General features: G+C 49.1%; 2 protein-coding genes across 4 annotated transcripts in view; both read left to right on the top strand.

The window, feature by feature from the left end:
- Nucleotides 1–13359, top strand: part of LOC115943011 (C5a anaphylatoxin chemotactic receptor 1) — a 33808-nt gene extending 20449 nt beyond the window's left edge. The window contains exons 1-2 of one of the 2 annotated variants that reach the window (XM_031034666.2): nt 1091–1237; nt 10996–13359. In XM_031034666.2, coding sequence (XP_030890526.1) covers nt 1235–1237; nt 10996–12051 — 1059 coding nt within the window. In that variant the 5' untranslated portion in view covers nt 1091–1234 and the 3' untranslated portion in view covers nt 12052–13359. Of the gene's footprint in view, nt 1–1090; nt 1238–10995 lie in introns of those variants that run through there. The other variant, XM_081807183.1, reaches the window with a different exon arrangement.
- Nucleotides 13360–19269: 5910 nt separating this feature from the next.
- Nucleotides 19270–24684, top strand: part of C5AR2 (complement C5a receptor 2) — a 10664-nt gene continuing 5249 nt past the window's right edge. The window contains exon 1 of one of the 2 annotated variants that reach the window (XM_031034671.2): nt 19270–20267. In XM_031034671.2, the coding sequence (XP_030890531.1) occupies nt 20244–20267 (24 nt within the window). In that variant the 5' untranslated portion in view covers nt 19270–20243. Of the gene's footprint in view, nt 20268–22272; nt 23507–24684 lie in introns of those variants that run through there. The other variant, XM_006739439.3, reaches the window with a different exon arrangement.

Genomic DNA, 24684 nt, shown 5'->3' on the forward strand with positions numbered 1-24684 from the left:
TCTCTCTCTCTCTCTCTCTGTGTCAAATAAATAAATAAAATCTTTAAGAAAAAAGAACATAGGGAAAATGAGCCTGTCTCTGTGCTCATCATCACAACCACACTCATCGAGGTAGGCTCAGAAAGGTTCCCAATGATGTCCATATCCGAATTCCTAGAACCCGTGGCATGACCTCATATAGCAAAAGGGACTTTGCAGTTAAGGATCTTGAAATGGGAAGTTATCGGGGCGCCTGGGTGGCTCAGTCGTTAAGCGTCTGCCTTCAGCTCAGGTCATGGTCCCAGGGTCCTGGGATCGAGCCCCACATCGGGCTCCCCGCTCTGCGGGAAGCCTGCTTCTCCCTCTCCCACTCCCCCTGCTTGTGTTCCCTCTCTCGCTGTGTCTCTCTCTGTCAAATAAATAAAATCTTTAAAAAAAAAAAAAAAAGAAATGGGAGGTTATCCTGGATTATCCAGAGGGATCTTAAATGTAATCACAAGGGCTTATATGGGAGAGGCAGATGGGAGTTTGCAACCCACAGTAGGAGAGAAGGAGGTGTGACCACAGAGGCAGAGACTGGAGTGACGGCCACCAACCAAGGAATGCTAGCAGTCACCAGAAGCTAGAAGAAGCAGGAACCGATTCCCTGCTAGCGCCTCTGGGGAGTGGGGAGAGCAGCCCTGCTGTCATCTCGATTTCAGACTTCCGTCCTGGGTTGGTTTGCCACCTTCCAAACCCAAGGCAGGAGGATGTAACAGTCCCCAAGTCCTGGACCACCTCCACAGACCTGGTTGGCCTTTCTGGGCCTCCAAGCAAACTGGCTGGGAGGCTGGGGCTCACCATCCCTGTGCCCCAGAACCCCCAGGGGGAATTTGAGCCAGCTGGACCTCTGAGCTTTTTCTGCAGCTTTTAGAAGGTCCCAAATGGGCAAACTGAGGCCAAGAGAGGGGCTGAGCCTAGAACAGGGCAGGGGGCTCTTTTATCTGGATCGCACCCTTGTCAGGCGAGGGACTTCCTCAGTTTTGCAAGCCCAGCCTCCCTCCTCTGACTGGAAGGAGGTGTTCAGAGCTCTCTGGGTGAGTGGCCCACAGAAGCAGCCCCAGACGGGGTGCCCAGTGTGCAGACCAATGAGAGCCCCAGAGGGGAAAGCCTGGTCATTTCCTCCCTGTGATCTGCACCCTCCCTTGGGGCTTAAAAAACACAGTCTGTGGGCAGGAAGGACCTTTGATCAGCGGGGATCTTGGGAGACCTGAACATGGTGAGTTCCGCAGAGGGATCGTGGGCTCGGACACCTTCTCCTTTCCTTGCTGGGTCTCTCTCCCCCTTCCACCTCTCCCCTTTGTACTCTTTCTCCCTTTCCTTCTTCCTCTCTCTGTCCTCCATCTCCTCCCTGCTCCCCTGACCCTCATCTCAGACTCTCCGGGGCTGGGATGCAGCTAAGAAGGAAGATTGTCATGGGATTATAGGTGCCTCGATGCCCTAGGCTGGGATCCGAAAGGTCGCCAGGGCAGGAAACCCATGTGTTGGGTCTGATTAGATGACACTCGTCCTCAAGTGGAGGGATCCAGGAGAGGTCTTTCAGCAGTGGGAACAGCAGGAGCGAAGGCTGGGAGGCTGCAAAGAGCCAGCTTGGAAGAAAGATAGCGATCCACCCGGACTTTCAGATGTTCTGTATTGTAGAGACAGGGAAACCGAGGCCCAGGCAGGAGCAGAGATGGCCCGGGTCCTTCAGCGGTTCGTGGTTGACCCAGCCTGTCTCATGGATTCTGTGGGTGTCAGAGGGAGACTGTCTCCAGGCCCAGGGAGGGCCCCCCTTCCCCACCTCACGCACACCTGTGCCCCCAGGGCTGGGTTCGAGAGAGGCAGGGCTGTGATTTGGTACCTGCCGCGCTAGACGTTCTCGTCTTGCTTCATCTGGGTGAAAGGGGAAATGGAGGACACATTAGCTGACCAGGGAGGGGCTTGACATTGCCTCATCCCACTTTTGAGACCTGACGAGGACCAGCTGGACTTTGAGAAACCAACTATTGGCTTCGCCTTCTTTTCCTTTCCATAAAATGGTCCCAAATACCAAAGGGTATTCAGTGAATAGTCACTCTCCCTTGCCCAGCCCAGCGCCTCGGACTCCTTGCTACGGCCCTCAGAGGCAACTGTAGGCACCAGTGTGTGTTGGGTCCTTCCGGAATCAGTCTACAGGTACTCAAGGACAGAGGTGCAGGGAATGAAGTAGGGGGTAGTTTGGCAAGGGGGTCAAATTGAAATAAGCTTCAAATTCTGCTTCTCGTGTGTCACAGGAAGCCTAGAAAAGGACTCATCTTATCTGGGCTTCCTTCTCTTTACCTTGAGGATGGGGATAACAATCCTACAGAATTAGAACCTACATCATAGGCTCATTGAGAGAACTAAATAATACACAGAAAGCTCTTACGGGGGTATAGTTGGTGCTCAATGCATGTGACTTGTCTATCCTTTCTCCCCCCTGCAAATAGAAGTACATTCTACACATTAGCCTGCATCTTGCTTTTTTTTTTTTTCATGACTAATGTAGAGTATCATTAACCAGTATTTATTGAGCACTTACTGCATGCCAGGCCCTGTGCTATGCTCTTTGCATTTACATCTATGAGGAAGATACTGTTACCATCCCTGAGTATTTCAAGGGAATTCCTTCTTTCTTTTTATCCGCTGTATAATAGTCTACTGGGCTGGTCCATCCACTCTCAATGGCGAATCTTAGTTGTTTCCCATATTTTGCCTTTAAAACCAAAGTTACGTCTTTGGCCCAAGTCTGGGTTTCCAGAACTGCAAAGGCTGAGTCCACGGGCAATTTTCTTTTAACGGATCTTGCCACAAGTTATACCAGCTTATAATTCCCACCTACAGAGAGTGTCTGCCCGCACCCTCACCTGCCCATCAAACTCTTTTTTTTGCCAACCTGCGAGGCAGTTCACTGCATCCTCCAAGGACCTGGAGGCTTGTGTTTTTCGTGGGGTTTAAAAACTGTGCGTGTTGTGGGGTCATAGACGTCGTGCAATTCAAGAAAATCAATGGGGGGCGCCTGGGTGGCTCAGTTGGTTGGGCAACTGCCTTCGGCTCGGGTCATGATCCTGGAGTCCCGGGATCGAGTCCCGCATCGGGCTCCCTGCTCGGCGGGGAGTCTGCTTCTCCCTCTGACCCTCCCCCGTCTCATGCTCTCTCTCTCTCATTCTCTCTCTCAAATAAATAAAATCTTTAAGAAAAAAAGAAAAAAAAAGAAAAAAAAGAAAATCAATGGGAGTTGAGATGCCCACCCTCACTCTCATATCCCATTTCTCCGAGGATGTAACCTCTGTGGCTCCATGTGGTTCTGTGGGTGGATTATTTAAAGATGTTGTGTGCTTGTAAGAATGGGGAGGGGGATGTTCAGGGCAGGGGGAAGCCCACCTTGCCTCCTGTGTATTTACTGGCTCTGACAGCGTCCCTAAGGGAACCTGTTTTTTCCACTTTAAGGGGGGCATGGTTGGCAGGACTTCCCTTACTGGAAGGATCAGGAGGGATGGAAGGGTCCCCTACCGGAAGCCAGGCGAGGGAGGCTAGGGCCTGGGGCAGAGTTTACGGCGCACCAGCTGCATGACTGTGTCCTTATCATGCCTCTCCTCGGTGCTTTCAAATCCTTCTACTTGGCTTCCTTCTCTTGGCCATGACCCCCCAACGCCCCATCTGTGCTCCCATCTTCAGTGGCCTGGAGCTCCTCCTCAGCTGCTCTCTGGTTCTGCTGCCTCTCATCTCACCTTCTTTCAGCGACCAGAGGGATCTTTCTAAACTGAAACTAACCTAGCCCCTCTGCAGCTCAAGCACCGCCCATGGCTCCCCATGACCCAAGGATAAGATACAAATTCTTGAGCATGAACATGGCATGGGTGGATCTTCCAACCTCGTCTTGGCCACCTGCCGGCCACGCTGACCTCCTTTCATTTTCTGGTGGGTAGCACATTCCCTGGCTCTCACCTGTGGCTTTGTCTTTGAATGCATTCTCCCCCCACCCCCCACAGTACCGTAGACCTGGTAGCCACTCAGAGAGGGCTCGAGCTCTCAGAAATTCTCTCCTACCTCTGCCACTTGCTACCTGCGGGGAGGACTCGGGAAGCTCCCTTAAACTCTAAGAGGAGCCTCAGTTTTCCCATCTGTGAAATGGAGGTTGCAATAGGAACAACTCTCAGAGGGTTGTTCGTGGATTCAAGGAGCTAATGCAGGCAAAGGGCTGAGAACAGAGCTTGACGAAGGTGATTGCTATTCTTGTAAGTACTGTGTCCTCTCCTTCACCCCGTTCTCTGATCCGTGCATGTCTCCTCAGGGCCACCACCCTGTCACTCACCTCACCTGAACAGTTCCACTCTCCTCTTCTTCCCAGATTCTGCTCTGGAGCTCTTCCTGTCCACAATAGACAAGGGCTCTTAAAATGGGCCCATAACGGGCGCCTGGGTGGCTCAGTTGGTAGAGTGTGTGGCTCTTGATCGCGGGGTCGTGGGTTCGAGCCCCACGTTGGGGGTAGAGGTTACTTAAAAATAAAATCTTGGGGAAAAAAAACCTGGGCCTGTGAAGTTAGGAGCAATAGTATCCCACGCTTCTGGTTGTTGGGGACTTAAATACTGTTATTGGTTAATTAATGAACTAACACCTGGGAAGGGCTTAGAACAGTGTCTGGTCCCTTCATAGCCCCAGACCTGCCTTGTCCGATTGGGCAGCCACCAGCCGCGTGTGGTTATTGAAATTTAATTAAACCGCCCAAATTAAAAATGCAGGTCCTCAGACACGTCGACCACCTTTCCCTCACCCAGCAACCACATGTGGCTGGTGGCCACCACCAAGGACAGGCGCAGAACGCTCTATCGGATGGGGCTGCAGCCCGTCCACACCCCGCACCGGGCTGTGCCCTCCATCAAACACTCAGTCCTCACCACTTGGGGGTTCATTCGTCCCTCCTTGTAGACCGCAGCACCCCCACGGGCAAGTGCCAGGTGTGTCAGGGTCCCCCAGTTGATTAACATTAGTGCCGTGAAGAATTCTGCCTAGAATTGTGGAAGCACAAATTCTTTTATATTTGCTGTATAATGTCTGTTTCTTGGAATGGACAGTGCACTCACTGGTGTGGTTTCTCATACAAGAGGAACAAAAATACATACGGTGAAATGCTTCCTTCCAGTGCCTGCCCCCCACCCCCCGCCGACTGCCCAGCCCCTCCTCCTCCCTCCTTCCCTTCCCCCCCTCCTGGGGCCAACCACTGGTACAAGCTTCCTCTGTCTGCCTCTAGAGCTTCTCTGGAGAGAGAGAGAGAGACAGGTACAGGCTAGAAGTGGAGACAGAGATACACAGGAGGGGAGGAGGAAGAGGGAGAGGAAGAGAGAGTCTTTTGCAGGTAGCCTGCTTTATGCACCATTTGGTCCTTGCTTTTTCTTATTATTTTTTTAAGATTTTATTTTATTTTATTTTATTTAAAATATATATATTTTTGTTTTTAAGTAAGCTCTACACCCAAAGTGGGGCTCGGACCCACAACCCCCAAGATCAAGAGTTGCACGCTGCACCCACTAAGCCAGCCAGGCGCCCCTGGTCCTTGCTTTCTAGCTGCCCCCCTAGATCTTGGAGCTCCTTCCACATCAGTGCATCAACACCTCATTCTTTCAGATAGTTGCGTAGCGTTCTGTTGTTCTGGATGTGTCATCAGTCATTTAGCCGGCTAGTCACCTCGTGCTGGACACTCTGGTTATTTCCCATCTTTGTAGGGACGCTGCAAGGGTGAAACTTTTTAAGCCACTTGCACTGGGAGGATCCTGAAAGCGGCAGGGTGTTAGAATCAGCATTTTTTTTTTTTCCTGCCCTCATGAAGTCAGGGAAGGGAAAAGGGCCCCATGAGCTCATGCCAGGAAGGAGCTTTGTCAGCTGATGAGAGGAGTAGGGAGCATGAGAACAGGGTGTGGGGACCGATGCTCCCCTTTGGAGTCTGAGTCACTCGGGCAAAAGCTTCATGTTAGGGGTCCAGGGCAGACACACAATACTGAGCAGACCCTAAGGTGCCTAAGGGGGTGGGGGGGCGGGAAAGGGGGGTGGTCTAGGGGCCTCCTGCTGTGCCTGGCATTAACCTTTTAGTAACTGGAGCATGGGGATTGGGGTGGAGGAGTGGAGGGATGGGGGTGGGTGGGTCCCAGAAGAAAATGGGAAGAAGCCAGGGTGCTGGAGGCAGGGGGGGTGGGGGTGGGGGATGGTAGGGGTAAGGCTCCCAGCAGGGGCTGTTTACCAATAGAAATATTTCAACAATTTGAACTTTCTCTTTTGAAAAAATTTCACACTTACAGAAAAATTACAAGAATAATACAAAGAACTCCCATATAGTATAGTTTTTACCCAGATTCTCCAAATTTGCTTTATCAGTCAATCATTTGCCTATCTATCATCAATCTATCGATCTATATATCTATCATCTTTTTTTCTGAAAAATTTGAGAGTAAGTGGTAGGCGTCATGCCCTTTGGCCCTCAAATACCTTAGTGTTCATTTCTCAAGACCAATTAACCATCACCGACATGAGCAGAGCACAATTATCATTGTTGGGAAATGTAACATTTGGTGCAATATTATTGTCTGGGCTACAGATTGAGCAAACTTGCTCAGTTGTTCGAATATGCCCTTTGCGGCAAATGGGTTTTTCCTGCTCTGGACTCCAGCCCAGCATGTCACATGGCATTTGGTTGTCCTGCCTGTGTGGTCCCCGTTCATGAGGAACAATCCCTCACCCTTCCCTTGGCTTCATGACGCTGGCGTGTGGTTTTTTTTTTTAATTAAGTAAAATTCACATAACATATAATTAATTCACCATTTTAAAGTGTACGACGCAGTGGTGTTTGTAGTACATTCGCTCTGTCATGCAGCCCTGAGCTCTGTTTCCAGAACATCATCATCACCCCCAGAAGATACCTACACCGTGGCCCACCTCGTTCTTTTGGGGCTGAATCCTATTTTATGGCGTGGACCTACCACACCCTGCTCATCCCCATCTCAGCTGACATTGACACTTTCCCTTTGAATAATGATGTAATCCCTGATAAGGTCCCCCAGCAAGGACCCCAGGGCCACCAGCCTGGCCCGCCTTCTGGCAACATAAAGGGACTGAGAAATAAAGAGTGGTTCAGGGAAAGATCTGAGCTCTTGGATCATCATAACACCAAGAAATAATGGTCATATTGGCTGCCCTTTCTTGTCCCCATACTGAGTGCCAGGCACTCGGCTGGCTGGGGGCCCGAACACTGGTCATCTTATATAATCCACAAGGTGGGTGTTTTCGGTGGGTATGAACCAAAGCCTGCAAATCCAGGTGCGCTAAATGTCCAGCTCTGGAGATTTCTGTAACAGCCATGTCTCTTCCTCTCTGTCTCCTTTCCCTGGGTTGGTGACAAAGTGGCCTTCAGGGATGGGCTAGCTCCAAGGGCCACGGAGCTCACCACCGAAGTTTCTTCCTCCGTCCACAGCCCCTCTTGGAAATGGTCAGGGGCAGCCTGCCCGGGGTTTGCGTGCTAGCCTATATAGGTTTGAATTCCTAACCACATGACCTAGAACAGGCTACTTTACTTTCCTGTGCCTCCGTGTCCTCATCAAGAAAATGGGCACGTTAATGGCACCAAGTTTTAGGGGGCGTGGCCAGGACCAGAAGAGCTAATGCTATGTCTGGCACATGATAAGTGCTGTCTAAATCCTGGATGCTTCTGTACAATCATTCCAGGGGGATTTTCCTGCTGTGTCTGGTGCCTCTGGGGCACGGATTTGCCTATAATGCTTTCTCCAGCTCAACTGTGACTCACAGACTCTTTCTTAGGGGGGCATGGTATTCTCAGCAGCTCAGCTTGGGAAGAAGTGCTCAGGACCCCTCTACTCTTTATTTTGTCTTATTATGGAAAATTTCAAACACACAGAAGTAGAGAGAATGATACTGTGAACCCTAGTGTACCCATGACCCTGCTTCAACAGTTATCCATGTTTTGCTGTTCTTAGTCACCCACAGTCCTCCCCCTCCCTTCCTGTCTCCTGCCTCCCAGCGATTTCTTTTGCTAGAGTGTTTTTTTGAAAAAAAAAATTTTTTTTTAAAGATCTTTAAATTTGGGGGGGTGGCATGCCTGGGTGGCTCAGTCAGTTAAGCATCAGACTCTTGATTTTGGCTCAGGTCATAATCACAGGGTCGTGAGATCGAGCCCCATGTAGGGCTCTGGGCTGGGTGTGCAGCCTGCTTGGGCTTCTCTCTCTCTCTCTCTCTGCCCCTCCCCCCCCCACCTCCTGCTCACATGCATGCATGAGTGCACACTCTTTCTCTAAAAAAGAAAAAAAAGGCTTTAAAAAATTTTTTAAAGTAATCTCTACACCCATCGTGGGGCTCAAGCTTACAACCCTGAGATCAAGCGTTGCATGCTGTACCGACTGAGCCAGCCAGCCAGGCACGCTCCATTGCTGGAGTGTTGTAAAGCAAATCCAAGACATCCTATTTTACTGGCTATGTATCTTTATCCTTTTTTAAAAACATAAACACAAAACCACATCATCCGCAATAAAATTAGCACCGATTCCTTACTGTTGTCAAATACCCACTCCATTTTTGAGTGTCCCAGATTGTCTCAAAAATGTCTGATTTTGCAGTTGATTCTTCCAATCAGGATCCAAATGAGGTCTCTGTATTACCTTTGCTTGATATGCCCCTAAATCTCTTTTATTTTTTTTTTAAGATTTTATTTATTTATTTGACACAGAGAGAGAGACAGTGAGAGAGGGAACACAAGCAGGGGGAATGGGAGAGGGAGAAGCAGGCTTCCCATGGAGCAGGGAGCCTGATGCAGGGCTCGATCCCAGGACCCTGGGATCATGACCTGAGCTGAAGGCAGACGCTTAACGACTGAGCCACCCAGGCGCCCCCAAGATTTTATTTGTTTTGAGAGAAAGCATGAGCGAGGCGGGGAGTCGGGGTGGAGGTGCAGAGGGAGAGGGAGAAGCAGACTCCCCATTGAGCAGGGAGCCCGATGCGGGGCTCGATCCCAGGACCCTGGGATCATGACCCGAGCCGAAAGCAGATGCTCATCGACTGAGCCACCCAGGCGCCCCCCTAAATCTCTTTTAATCAATGACAATTTCCTTTCCTTCTTTTCTTTCTTCTTCTTTTTTTTTTTTTTAACAATGCCATTTATTTGTGGTAATAAACAGACCATTCGTCCTGTAGAGTTTCCTGTGATCTGATTTTGTCCCTGTGGTGTTTTTTATCATGTTCCTCTCTCCCCTGCTTTTCCTGTGGACTGGTAGTTCTGTTTTGTTTCGTTTTGAGAGAGAGAGTGAGCACACGAGAGTGGGGGAAGGGGCAGAGGGAGAGAGAGAATCCCAAGCAGGCTCCACGCCCAGCACAGAGCCCAACAAGGGGCTCAATCCCATGACCCTGGGATCACCACCCGAGCCAAAACCGAGACTCAACCGACTGAGCCACCCAGGTGCACCAAGACTGGTAGTTTTTGATCTAGAACCTTGATTAGACTCACATTTGTTCATTTGCAAGAATTACTCATAGGTGGGGCTGTGTCCTTTCTAAAGCATCGCATCACATAGAACAGAATGTCCGATTGTCTCTCTTCTCCGGATGCTGAGGTTGATTGGCCGGTTTGGGGTATGAGCCCAGCCTGTTTATTGTAAAGTTCCCAGCGGTCTTTCACCCGAGGGTTTTATCAGATGTTGATGGTCACCATCCAGACCCATTATTTCCTGAATTCTGTCATTCCAGCTGCAGGTATTATTCTTAGATTTTTCTTTAAAGGAAGACTTTCCCACATTGACTCTTGCTTTCCCTGAAATGTACCCTGTGCGAAATGGCAGGATAAGTGCTTGATTTGTTCCCTTTCTGGAAAAAAAGTGACCAATGGGTTTGCTTGTTTTTATTATCATTTTGAACTCATAAATCTTTATATATTAATGTGTTTCATTCCATAACATCATCATCATCATCATCATCATCATCATCATCATTATTATATACTCAAATTGGCTCAATTTTGACTAGGGGTCCCTCCCAGGCTCTCGTGTCCTTTTGACATGTCCCCATCATTCTTTTTGTTTCCCAAGATTTTATTTATTTATTTGAGAGAGAGAGCACAGAGGGAGAGTGAGAGGGAGAAGCAGACTCCCCGCTGAGCAGGGAGCCCGATGCGGGGCTCGATCCCAGGACCCTGGGATCATGACCCGAGCCGAAGGCAGACGCTTAACGACTGAGCCACCCAGGCGCCCCTGAGTTTCTTTGGTCCCCTCTTTCCCCTCACTTAAATGTTGTGCTCCAGTATGTGAGGCCCTGCTGAGCCACTGCCTTCTCTGGGGAGCCCCTGCCAGACGGAGCACGGAGCTGCCTCAGTGGGTGGGAGGCAGCAAAAGCGGGTGATGGTGGTGGTGGGTGGCCGTGGGGAAACTACCCAGTAATATCATCTCAGTTTGTCGATGACATTAAAAATAGCTAAGAAGCAGTGTGTCCTGGGCGCCTGGGTGGCTCAGATGGTTAAGCGTCTGCCTTCGGCTCAGGTCATGATCCCAGGGTCCTGGGATCGAGTCCCACATCGGGCTCCCGGCTCAGCGGGGAGCCTGCTTCTCCCTCTGACCCTCTCCCCTCTCATGCTGTTTCTCTCTCGCTCGCTCTCTAAAAAAATAAATAAAATCTTTAAAAAAAAAAAAGAAGCAGTGTGTCCTGTGTACCGGCCAGTCACAATGGACAGTGACTACAACGTTGCAGCAGGACTGCGTTTTAACCATTTGGTTGCTGGATCATAGGGATGTCCAGGGACTTCATGGGGAGGCGACAGGGTGGCCCGGAGACCCCACTCGCATAAGTGGTATGACACCCTAGCTGCCTCTCAGTCCTTAACACCCCCATTTTCCTGGGGAGGAACCTGGGGCTTCCAGCCACGGAGCTCCGACGGGCCGCTGGCACCTGTCCGCAGACTCATCCTCCTCTTGCCTCTCTGATCCCACCCAGGCCTCCGTGTATTACAGCACCCTGGAGTACTCGGACTATGGCACTGCCACCCTGGACCCCAACATGCCCGTGGATGAGTCTCCCAGCGCCCCCCAGCTGTCTGTTTCCAACACGATTGCCCTGGTAATCTTCACCATCGTCTTCCTGGTGGGAGTGCCAGGCAACACCCTGGTGGTCTGGGTGACGGGGTACGAGGTCCGGCGGACCATCAATGCCATCTGGTTTCTCAACCTGGCACTGGCCGATCTCCTGTCCTGCCTGGCGCTGCCCATCTTGTTTGCCTCCATCGTTCAGTATGGCCACTGGCCCTTCGGCAGCGCTGCCTGCTGCATCGTGCCCTCTCTCATCCTGCTCAACATGTACGCCAGCATCCTGCTCCTGGCCGTCATCAGCGCCGACCGCTTTCTGCTGGTGTTTAACCCCATCTGGTGCCAGAACCACCGAGGGGCGCGGGTGGCCTGGGTGGCCTGCGGCGTGGCCTGGGGCGTGGCCCTGCTGCTGACCATCCCCTCCTTCATTTTCCGCCGGGTGCGCACGGAGCACTTTCCCTTCAGGATGATCTGCAGCCTGGACTACGGCCGCAACGGGTTCCCGGTGGAGAGGGGCGTGGCCATCCTGCGGCTGGTCATAGGCTTCCTGTGGCCGCTGGTGACGCTCAGCATCTGTTACACCTTCCTCCTGATCCGGACCTGGAGCCGCAGCGCCACCCGCTCCACCAAGACGCTCAAGGTGGTGGTGGCGGTGGTGACGAGCTTCTTCGTCTTCTGGCTGCCCTACCAGGTGACGGGGATGATGCTGGCCTTGTTCCACAGGAACTCGGAAATCTTCACCTCCGTGTCCAGTTTGGACGCCCTGTGCGTGGCCTTCGCTTACATCAACTGCTGCATAAACCCCATCATCTACGTGGTGGCAGCCCAGGGATTCCACAGCCGCTTCCTCAAGTCCCTCCCGGCCACGCTCCGGCAGGTGCTGACCGAGGACTCTGTGGGCAGGGAGAGCAGGTCCTTCACCCTCTCCACGGTGGACACCCCAGCCGTGAAGAACCCTGCGGTGTGAGGGGAGGGTCTTCCGGCCACCACCTGCTCAGTGCTCCCCCTTTCCCACCTGTCCCTTCGCTCTTGGCCTCTCTGACCCCAGCCAGCCCTTGGGTGCTGATGTTTGAGTGAACCCTCCTCCATTCTTTTCCATCTTTACCAGACTGGTCCTCCCTCGCTTTCAGGATGAACGGGTCCCTCTAGGGAGCCTCAACTTTTCTTTCCGTCCAAGGGCTTTGGAAAACAAGCAGAAACTGGTACTACCCCGGAGCACCCCCAAAGGGCGCCCTGTCTGTCTGCTGGGTGCAGGGGGAGTCGGTGAATAGAACACATTGGATACAGAGAAAACAGACAAATGGCAACAGTCTAACCTTTAAACAATAGTGATGTATTTATTTTACGGAGAGCTGGGGAAAGGAGCCTCTCAAAAGGTATTCTTGTCAAGGACAAAGCAAAATTCACTGGCTAAGCTTTTCTAAGTGAGCTGATTTGAAGACAAGCAGAGAGTTAAAGTGTTACTTAATTGGGTTTTGAGAAAATGCATGACTTAAAAAGATGTTACAGGGTTCTGGTGAAAAGCAGGTGTTGAGGAAGGCGTGCTGGGAGGGGTTGGAAAACATTGGTTGGGCACCTGGTGGGGGGAAGATGGTCACAGGGAAATTTGACTTTTTACTTTGTTACAAACTGCTTTTTTGTGTGCGCTTCTCAAAAAAAAAAAAAAAGAAAAACTTTTTTTTTTTTTAGAAAAAAACTTTTAATTTTGCTATCACTGTAGATTCACATGCAGTTGTAAGTAATGATACAGAGGGATCTTGTATGCCCTTGATCTGCTTCACTATGGGAACCTCTTGCAAGATGACGTTATAAGATCACGACGAGGATGTTGACATTGATACACTCGAGGGGCAGGACATTTTCATCCCCACTAGGATCCCTGATGATGCCCTTTGTCAGTCACCCTCACGTCCCTCCACCCTCCCAGCCCTGTCCTGGACCCCTGGCAACCATGATTCCACTCTCCAAATTTGCCCTTTCAAGGAATGCTCTATCAATCATGTAACCTTTTGACTTAAAAAAAACCCCAAAAAACAAAAAACTAGTCTGAGGGCCCTGGGTGGCTCAGTCTTAAGGTTAAGCAGCCGACTTGATTTCGGCTCAGGTCATGATCTCAGGGTCCTGGGATTGAGCCCTGCTTTGGGAGGAGGGGCTGTCTGAACACATCGTGGAGTCTGCTTAAGATTCTCTCTCCCTCCCCCACTGCTCTTCCCCCTGCTCATGCGTGCTCTCTCTCTCTAAAATAAATAAATAAATCTTAAAGAAGAGAAAACTAGTCTGCAGCACTTGAATAATGAAAATTAAAAAAAATAAGCATTGTAACGTTGTGTTATTTATAAATGACTTTAAAACATTTCTGTTTGGTATTTTGTGTGTGCGTGCTTGTGTGTGGATTGGCTAGAAATATTATACAGACCAGCACCGTCCAACAGAAATATGATGTGAGCCGCATGGCAGTTTTCAATTTACTAGTTGTCACACTAAAAAATTAAGGAGAACCAGGGGCACCTGGCTGACTCAGTTGGTGGAACGTGAGACTCTTTGATCTCGGGCTTGTGAGTTCTAGCCCTACGTTGGGTGTGGAGATTACTTAAATAAATTAATGAACTTTAAAAATTTAAAAGAAACAGATGAAATAATAGTGATGTATTTTATGATAAAATATGTTATGTTAACAATTATATGAATGATATATCATATGAGTATTATATACTATACAGTTATATATTGTATGAATAACAGTTACATAATTATGTTATTTAAAATTATATTTACAATTAGATAATATAAAACAGAACTATTACATAATATAGAAAATTCATATTAAAATATTAATACTATATAATATAGTATAATGCTATTAATATATTTTATTATATTATTATATAACAATATTTAATATATAAAGTATTAATATAGTCAATACTATATTTTGCCTAACTTAATATAACCAAAATATATTTTTAAAGATTTTATTTATTTATTTTAGAGAGAGAGAGTGCGAGCAGGGGGAAAGGCAGGGGGAGAGGGAGAGAATCTCAAACGGACTCCTCACTGAGCACAGAGCCCGTCATGGGGCTCGATCTCACAACCCTGAGATCATGACCTGAGCCAAAATCAAGTCTGACGCTTAACCGACTGAGCCGCCCAGATGCCCATCTTTTTTTTAAAGATCTATTTATTTATTTTAGAGAGAGAGTGCAGGTGAGTGGGGGGAGGGGGGCAGAGGAAGAGAGAGAGGGAGAGAATCTTAAGCAGGCTTCATTCTCAGCAGGGAGCCCGACTCAGGGCTCAATCTCAACCCTGAGATCGTGACCTGGGCTGAAATCAAGAGTCAGCTGCTTACCTGACTGAGCCACCCAGGCGCCCCCAAGTCTTCAAAATCTTGTGTGTATGTTACACACAGCACGTCTCAATTCAGACTGGCCCATTTCAAGTGCTCAGGAGCCACGCAGGGCTGGTGGCCTCCAAAGTGGACAACGTGGGTATAGACTTGTCCTCCATCTTTGCAAGAGCAGGCTGAGCCCAGGGAACAGCCTGCAGTGCTGGGCTGGGATCTTGCACGATTGTGGCCAATGTCGTTGGATCCTGTTACTACAGTATGGTTGCGTCTGCCTGGGTACAACTTTTATTTAGACACTGTCTGGGGGTGCCTGGGTGGCTCAGTTGGTTGAGCATCAGACTCTTGATTTTGGCTTGGGTCATGATCCCGGGGTCCTTGGATCGAGCCCCATGTCGGGCTCCCCGCTCAGCACGGAGTCTGCTTGAGATTCTCTCTCTCCTTCTCCCTCTGCCCCTCCCCCCACTCGTGTGTGTGTGTGTGTGTGTGTGTGTGTGTGTGCTCTCTCTCTCAAGTAAATAAATAAGTTAAAAAAAATAAAGACACTGTCTGAGCACAGAGGACAGGTGCTCTGCTGGGCTTCTAGGAGGGGCTGTGTGTGGTTTTGGTAGTAAATGTTGATACCTGGATAGATCCTCAGGCACCACAGTCTTTGGGGAGACCTAAGCCTCAGGTCGGTGGGGGGAGGCACCTGGTACCACCCCGGAAGCCCCTTGTGATCTTGGATGTCCTTTCTAGCTAGACAGCCAACATCCCTCCCCACCCTCTTCCCACAGCTGGGCGTCCTCTCTCTACGACCCTTTCCTACCACCTCCAATCAGCAGAGTTTCTTCCTCGGCCCTTAAATGTTGGCTTTCTGGAGTTCTCTCTCTCCAACATGCTGCCCACATTTACAGCTTCACCCGATACCTTCACAGCTCTCTGGAGGATGTGGCCTCAGCACCCACTGACCTCACTCAAACTGACCTTGTCATGTTCTCCCAAGCCTTCCCCTCCCCTCAAATCCCCATCCCAGGGAAGCCCTACTGTCCACGAAGTCACCAAGCCTGTGCCTGGGACCCAGGCTGGAGGCCACCCTCTTCCCACCCGACACCCTTCCAGGTAGAAGCTCCCCCCTCTTCCCAGACTTGGGTCTCTACCTTGCTTCCTGTCTGGTCTTCTGGCTGCTGACCTGTTTTTATTTTTATTTATTTTTTTATTTATTTTTAAAGATTTTATTTATTTATCTGAGAGAGAGAATGGGAGACAGAGAGCATGAGACGGGGAGGATCAGAGGGAGAAGCAGACTCCCCGCTGAGCAGGGAGCCTGATGTGGGACTCGATCCTGGGACTCCAGGATCACGACCGGAGCCGAAGGCAGTCGCTTAACCAACTGAGCCACCCAGGCGCCCCTGCCGACCTGTTTTTAAAAGATCATCCCTGTCCTTATTCTTTTTTTTTTTTCTTTTAAGATTTTATTTATTTGACAGAACACAAGCAGGGGGAGTGTCAGGCAGAGGGAGAGGGAGAAGCAGGCTCTCCGCTGAGCAGGGAGCCCGATGCGGAACTCCATCCCAGGATCCTGGAATCATGACCTGAGCTGAAGGCAGATGCTTAACTGACTGAGCCACCCAGGTACCCCGATCATCCCAGGTGCCCCGATCATCCCTGTCCCTATTATACCTTCTTTCAGGGTGCAGCCTCCTCCAGGAAGTCCTTCTTGACTTCCTCCTCTATCCCCCCCGCCCCCCACCCCCCTCTCTCCATCTCTGTTCCTGGTCAGACGCTAGCTTTCCTGGTTTGGGGAGTGGGCTGCAGGCAGTGAGGTCTTTCCCTTGCTCTGGTTTGGGAAGGAGATGCTGTTCCAAGAGCTGGGCCCCTTGGGCGCCTGGGTGGCTCAGTTGGTTAAGCAACTGCCTTCGGCTCAGGTCATGATCCTGGAGTCCCGGGGTCGGGTCCCGCATCGGGCTCCCTGCTCGGCAGGGAGTCTGCTTCTCCCTCTCCCATTCCCCGTTTGTGTTCCCTCTCTCGTTGGGTCTTTCTCTGTCAAATGAAATGAATAAAATCTTTAAAAAAAAAAAAAAAAAAAAAAAAAAAACAAGAGCTGGGCCCCCCTGGTCTTCTAGAAACACTTGGAGGCCGGCGAGTGGGGATCCAGGTGGCTTCTCTGAGGTGTTGAGTAGCCCTGCCTGGGAAGGAAGTGGGCTGAAGGGCCAGGCCGTTGCCAAATCTGGGGTTTGGGGGATCTGCTGGGTCAACAAGTCCTGAAGAGGAAGTGGTGGGAAAAGGAAGTGGATGACTGGGTTTGGCTGAGTTGGCCGTGTCCATCCCCTGTCCCACCCCACTCCCCACCACGAAGTCCCCTGTCACCCACACACCCACCTATGCCTCAGGCCAGGCTCCCCAGGGCTTGGGTCAGAGCCTCCTCCCCCGCATCCGTGTCACGTGACCTTCCCCGGGCACCACACTTCTGGCCTCCAGGAGCGTATTACTCCAGATTTCGCCTTGTCTGATAGGAATACGATGTGAGCCACATACGGGAGCTTACATTTTCCAGCAGCTAAGCAAGGGACAAGCAAAGAGCAACCAAAAGAATCAGATAACACAAATTTGGGTGATATATTTTATTGAACCAAATATATTTAAAATATTTTCATTTCAATAGGTGATCAATATAAAAAGTTATCAAGAGATCTCACATTGCTTTTTCCTACCCATTTTTGAAATCTGGAGTGTATTTTCCACTCACAGCATCTCAGATGCACCACATTCCAAATGCCCAGGAGCCTCCTGGGGCCAGCGGCTACCATACTGGACAGCAGAGGGCTAGGACTCCTTCACTAATGTCCAGACCATCTACAAATTTCCCTTTCTATAACATCCAACAGCGGGAGCTCCATATGTCTAACACTCCCAGGTTCTAGAATCCTATGATTCAAATAGTCTGTGACTCCCACTGTCGGATCCCTTGGACCTAACAGCTTGTGATTCCAATGTTCTACGAGTCTGTAATTTCAACACTTCAGAGTCTTTGATCTAGATCGGGGGTCGGCAAACTCCAGCCTGGGGCTAAATCCGGCCCACTGCTTGTTTTTGTAAATAAAGTTTTATTGGAACACAGCTGTGGCCATTCAGTCTGTGCCTACTTTCATTCCACCAAGGCAGACTGAGTAGCTGTGACAGAAACCTCGAGTGACCTCTTGGCCAGCAAAAACTAAAATATTTACTCCTTGTTCTTTTACTGATCAGCTTACACTGATGTTACCTACACTCTTTCCCGTGCATCAGATATCACATAATAATATACATTGTCCAAAAGGGACTTGTTTCCCCATCTTGGGCATTCATTTACCCTTTCAGGTTTCTATAATTGTGTTAGGTTGGGGGCACCTGGCTGGCTCAGTCGGTGGAGCGTGTGACTCTTGATCTCGAGGTTGTGGGTTCGAGCCCACATTGGGGGTGGAGATTACTTAAAAAGAAAATCTCTTTAAAAAATTAATTAATTAAAAAATTATGTTAGGTTGAGCTCCATGAAGTTGCCACACTTCATCTCATTTTGGGGTGAGAGGGTGTAACGGCTCATTATTTATTACTTAAAAAATTATAAAATATGAGCCACATAAAATTCACCATTAATGGCATTTAGTACATTCCCGTGGGGTGCAACGGTCACCATTCCCTAGTTCTGGAACATTTTCATCACCCCAAAGAAACCCCATCCTGCCCCCCAGCCCCTGGCAACCACTAATCTGCTTTCTCGTTAACAGATTTGCCGGAATGCAAACTTTTTTTTTTTTTTAAAGATTTTATTTATTTATTTGTGTGTGTGAGAGAGAGAGCACAAGCTGGGGGAACCTCAGAGGTAGAGGGAGAAGCAGGCTCCCGCCGAGCAGGGAGCCCGATGCGGGCTGATCCCATCTCATGACCTGAGCCGAAGGCAGACGCTTAACCCACTGAGCCACCCAGGTGCCACCAACCTATTTTGACCCACAACATGGCAATTTCCTATGTCAATGTAACTGTCTAAGGTCCTTCTTCTTCTAGCTCCCCCCGTGTTGAGGGGCTGGTACTTGGCGTCTTTCGGAGTGGCCGTAAAAAGGAATCCCACACCCAGAGCAGCCCTCCCTTTCTATAAAAGCTGTGTCTCCCTCCCCCCATGCCCGCTCTCCACCTCCAGCCATCTGCAGGCTATGGAGACCCTGGCCTCTGCCCCCAGCATCCCCCAGCCCTCGGGGAAGAGCCCCCAGCGCCAGGGACACCAGAAAACCTCAGGCCCCCAGAATCTGAGAAACGTGCACTTCAGGATCAGTGACCACGGCATTTAGGAAGCTCTACTGATCTGAGAGACACACTCCTGTAAATCTGAGATCAGTGGAAGTTTGGGCTGATCAAGGACAGTCCCCATCCTGAGCTTCTGCCATGCTCGTCTCTTCTCTGACCAGGGTGGGTTCCCATAGGATGTGGGAGATGAGGAGGCCTCCCAGAGCATGGCAGGAGGGGATAGAAGGGGCGTTTGTCTCGTCGGGAGTGTCTGGGGCCACAACAAGGCTCAGCCAAGACAGGGGGGGGAGCGGGAGAGGGAAAAGCAGACTCCCCGCTGAGCAGGGAGCCCGACGTGGGACTCGATCCCGGGACTCCAGGATCATGACCTGAGCCGAAGGCAGTCGGTTAACCAACTGAGCCACCAGGCACCCAGAACAATGTCCTCTAACAACACGGTTTTATTCCCTAAAGGACATCAAAAGAAATGTGTAAATATATCCCCTCCACCCAAAGCATGCACAGAGAGAAGTATATAGCCACAAAAGAACTGCTGAATAAGAGTTCTGAAATTGGAGAACCACTTCCTCTTGCTAAGCCTTCTTAAAATGTACATTTTAACAATTTCTATTGTATTCTTTTCGTCATTGTTAATTTAACACGTAGGGAGGCACAGCCGATGGGCCGGTGAGCCGGGCACCCACGGATGTGCTTGAAATCTCTTCACCCATGTATTGCTCAAGGCAAAACGTCCACTGCACAGATGAGGAAGTTGAGGCCCAGGGAGGCCGAGGCCCTGGATCTCACCCACCGTGGACCTGGACTATGAGTCTCGTCATTCTGGCCCTCAAGTTCACGTTCTCGGCCTGGCGCCTGTGCTGGGAGTGAGGTTAGGGACCACGACGGTCAACATCCTCCCATTTCAAAGACGGGAAACTGGGGGAACAGGAGGGATATGATTTGTTTGTGTTTTTGTCTGCCCTGTGGTTGACGACCTTGGCCCTTTTGTGGGGAATGTGACCCTGAGCTGTTTCTCTCAGTACACGGAAGGCGGGAGGAATATTTATCTGTCTTCAAGGCTTTGCAGAGAGCAGAGAGAGGGGACTGGTATACATTTGGAGGCTGGGAGGTGGGTAGCGGGCAGTGGGTGCTCCCTGAGGATGACCCCAGAGGGCCCCCCGGGGAAGTGAGAGTGAAGACCTCCAGGCCTTCAAGGTCAAACCGCATGCAGATCTAGCTTCCAGGAACAGATGGCATTGATAAACTGGGGTTGGTGACACTGGGTCAACTCTCCACCCACCTTCCTTTGCTGCCCAGTAATTTTGGGATGTGTGAGTCATGGGAAGAATACAGGACAAACACACCCTTAGAGTACGAAAAGGCCACTCCTGTTTTCCCCTGGTTATTAAGATTGGCTGGGGCCCGTGAGGTGGCAGTGCTCAGAGGCATCCCTTAGGAGCCTCGGCAAGGGGGATGAAATTCCAGGAATCCACCAGCTGCCAGACGCCGGGAGAGACCCCCAGACCTCCCGGGTCCTGGCTGTGAGCCCGGATCAGGCTTCTGAGTGGCATCTGGTCAAGATGAGGATCCTCTTACAAGAGCCGGTAAGGATGGAGGGAAGGAGGGAGGCCAAGGACGGGAGGGTGGCATTTGGCCATCTCGGCTTTGTAGGCTAATTCTTTTCAGAATCTGGGAATCAGAAACGGCAATTTGAGAGGTGGGATCTTATCACCGTTACATTGGAATTCCAGGCTCTTGGAATTCACTTCGGCGGCCCAACAGAAAAGCTTTTGGTCAAAGGGTCCACGTATCTGGCACGCTCAGGTGTACAGCAAAGGACGATTCAGGGCGCCTGGGTGGCTCAGATGGTTGGGCGTCTGCCTTCAGCTCAGGTCATGATCCCGGGGTCCTGGGATCGAGCCCCGCATCGGGCTCCCTGCTCCTTGGGAGCCTGCTTCTCCCTCTGCTTCTCTCTCTCTCTCTCTCTGTCTCTGTCTCTCATGGATAAATAAATAAAAAATCTTTAAAAAAAAAAAAAAGGACGATTCTCCAAACTCCAGGAACCCCAGCAGTTTCTGGATAATCCACCCAATGGCCACTTGTCCAGTGAACTAGCCCTTCGATTCACCAACTTCACTTTTTTTTTTTTAAAGATTTTATTTCTTTATTTGAGAGAGAGAGAGAGACAGAAACAGAGCATGAGCAGGGGGGAGGAGGCAGAGGCAGAGGCAGAGGGAGAAGCAGACTCCCCACTGAGCAGGGAGCCTGATGTGGGGCTTGAACCCAGGACCCTGCGATCATGACCCGAGCACAAGACAGACACTTAACCAACTGAGCCACCCAGGCGCCCCTCCAATTCCACTTCTTAAGAAAGAAGCTTTAACTCTATTTTCACAGATAACAGACACACGCACGTCAGAGCTGGGAAGCTCTGTGTATCTCCACGAGCCAAATGTGCACAGATACTGAGCACCCGGGTCAAGGAATAGGATAAGCCTGGTGCCGACGTGCCCTCCTGTTCCCCCAGTCGCTACCCACCCCCCACAGAACTCTTCTACTCGTTTTTGAACTTGATGTGAATGGTATCACTCAGTCACCTCCCCTGCGTGTCTGTTTGCCTCTTTCCCCAGCAGTATATGTATGAAATCCATCCACATTTGTGTGTGTGCTTTGTTCATCCTCACTGCTATAGAGTATTCCACTGCATGAATCTATCATGCTATGTTTTTTTAATAAAGATTTTATTTATTTATTTGAGAGAGAGGAGAGAGCACAAGCAGGGGGAGCAGCAGAGGGAGAGGGAGAAGTAGACTCCCTGCTGAGCAGGGAGCCCGATGCGGGGCTCGATCCCAGGACCCCGGGATCATGACCTGAGCCAAAGGCAGATGCTTAACGACTGAGCCTCCCAGGCGCCCCATACCATGGTATGTTTATTCATTCTCCTTGGCGTGACTTTTTGGGTGGTTTCCCATCAGGGACTGCTGTGAACATGTCTTTCCTGGCACACGTCTTTTGATGAGCATATGTATGCTTCTCTGGGGGGAGGGGCGAAGTATCCTATGTTTGGTTTAAGTCAATTCAGCCCCACGGGTCCCCAGAGCAGAAGTTCTGACAAGACTAGCTGATTTACAAACACACACGTGCCAAGAGCATGCACACGGGTGCCTGTGAGCTTAAGGAACCGAAAGAAACCTAAGTGTCCCCTTTGCTGCTTTGTGCCTCAGTTTCGCTCTTTATTCTTTTACTCACCAAATACCAACGAAGTGCCTGATTTTTGCCAGATGCCGTTCTAGATGCTGGGGAGACGGTGGAGCCCAAAGTGGCTGACGGTTTGGGAAATGGGGCATAACAATAGTTCTTACTTCATACAGTTGTTATAAGGATTATGCCTGGTGCATAATAGATGCTGGATAAATGTCATCTGCTGGGCGCCTGGGTGGCTCAGTTGGTTAAGCGACTGCCTTCGGCTCAGGTCATGATCCTGGAGTCCCGGGATCGAGTCCCGCATCGGGCTCCCTGCTCAGCGAGGAGCCTGCTTCTCCCTCTGACCCTCCCCCGTCTCATGTGCTCTCTCTCAAATAAATAAATAAAATCTTTAAAAAATGTCATCTGCTATCTTAATTGTTGTAAAATAATAGTGATGATGATGGTAATTATGTTTTGTATATGTATAACTATATGAATATAATTCATTGTTTTTTATATGAATCAAATTTGCTGTACAAAATGAGGATAAAATAATAAGGCTATTCGTGATTATCATTAAATGTCCTTTATTTACAGTCCGAGGCTGGTTGGTGAGCACGGCCCATCCAGCCAGCGGGCTGATACTCAAGCTGCTGTAGGAAAGGGCTGATGTGTGTGCAGTTAGGGAAACAGATTGAAAACACAGTCATTATGTGGAAAAGATAAAGAGATGACACAGTGGGTTTTGGATGTTGCATTTCTGTTTGATATATTCAAAGGGAAATACCACAGTTGGTTGAGCTGCCAACATGCAGAAGATTTCCTGGATTTTGACCAGTAAAAGCTGGGCAGGGTGGGGTCTGAGGGTGGGGAGAGAGGGCGTGTGTACCAGCAGGTACCAGCTGCTACCACACAGCTAATGCTCGTTGTGGACCAGGCACTGCGTTCAGCTCTCCACTCTGATTCGCTTCCTGAACGCTCGTGACACCTCTAAGGTAGGAAGAGTATTATTCTCATTTTACAGGCGAGGAAGCTGAAGAACAGAGAGGTTAAGCGACTTGCCCAAGGTCACACAGCTGGTGAGGGTTTGAATTTTTAAAAGCTGCACACCTTTTACTCTAGTGATGAAAATAATATGAAAGCAGCATGCCAAACTCCAAACACACACACACACACACACACACACACAAGTGGCTGGGCCTCTTGGCAACTACTTGGCAGGGAGGAGAGGGCAGAGGGCAACACTCCCACTTCCCTCCGCTTTTCCTGTTGCGTCAATGCCAGCTAGAGCTCTGGGGAGTGCCCATGAGAGCCAGCAGAGAGCCTCAGGGGCAGGTCATGCTGACGTTGGGGGGCTATGGTCTACCATCCACCCGAGCCCGTTACTGCTTTATCACACGTCAACTCCACAAAGCCTCCCCTAAACCAGTGAGGTAGGTTCACCTCGGTGACTCATTGCTCAGATGAGGAAACCAAGAGAGAGCCAACTGAAACTGAGTTACGGAGCCCGGGTCTGCTTAGGGCCACCGGCTGTGCTGCCTTCTGTCTCCTGAATCTAAGGTTTTTGGGTGAATGCGCTCGAGGGCCCGGAGTTCCAGAGTGGGGATGACACAGTTCAAAACTCAGCTCTGTTACCTGCTTAGCTGAATGATCTTCGGTAAGTTACGTCCCTGGGCCTCAGTCTTCTTGTCTGCCGAATGGGTACAATGATAGTACGCGTAAAAGGATAGTATTAAAATCAGAGGGTTGTTATAAGGATCAAATGATATAAGATTTAAACGCACCTGGAGCAATGCCCAACACATAACACAAAGTGCTCAGTGGATGGTGGCTTCTAATACTAATACTACTAATATAATAAGAGTAAGTAATAATAATATATAATTATATATTAATATTACTATATTATAAAAGTAAAAATAACTATTATATCACTATATAATGTATTAATGTATTAATCTATATTACTTATTATTATATATTTATATAGTATATTATATATTTATATATTATATATAGTATATGTATATTATTATATATTTATATATAATATAGTATATAGTATATTATTATATATATTTAATATATAGTATATTTATCCATAATATAAAAAAATATATATATTTTTTAATATTTTATTTATTTGACAGAGAGAGAGATAGCGAGAGCAGGAACACAAGCAGGGGGAGTGGGAGAGGGAGAAGCAGGCTTCTCGCCGAGCAGGGAGCCCGATGTGGGACTCGATCCCGGGACTCCGGGATCATGACCTGAGCCGAAGGCAGACGCTTAACGACTGAGCCACCCAGGCGCCCTAAAAATATATATTAATGCATTTATTTAATATGTTTAATATATAATATTTATTTAATATATAATACTAATATATGATATATATTAGTTTATTACTATTATATTATTATATTAATATTATATTACTAATAATATTACTATATATTATTTACTATAGTAGTAATATTACTATATATTACATATTATAACATATTACTATATATTATATTATAGTCATAATAATAATATTATAATATATATAATAATTATTATTATTGCTATTGTTATGATAGATCATGTCGCTTCACAGCTCAGCACCCTCCTGTGGCCCCTATCTCATGTGGAATAAAAGATAATGTCCTCACAGTGTGCCCCATGGTCCACGATACCTTTCTGTTCTTACCTTCCCCTTCTCTGCCTCCCTACTCCACCCCAGCCACACTGGCATCCTCGTTGTTCCTTGAACATGACCACCATGTTCTCACCTCAGGGCCTTTGCTGTCAATACATATATATATATTTTTTTATTTTTATTTATTATTTATT

This window comes from Leptonychotes weddellii, chromosome 16 (genome assembly GCF_054177405.1).
Source record: "Leptonychotes weddellii isolate Sample4059 chromosome 16, ASM5417740v2, whole genome shotgun sequence".
NCBI classification, from domain to species: domain Eukaryota; kingdom Metazoa; phylum Chordata; class Mammalia; order Carnivora; family Phocidae; genus Leptonychotes; species Leptonychotes weddellii.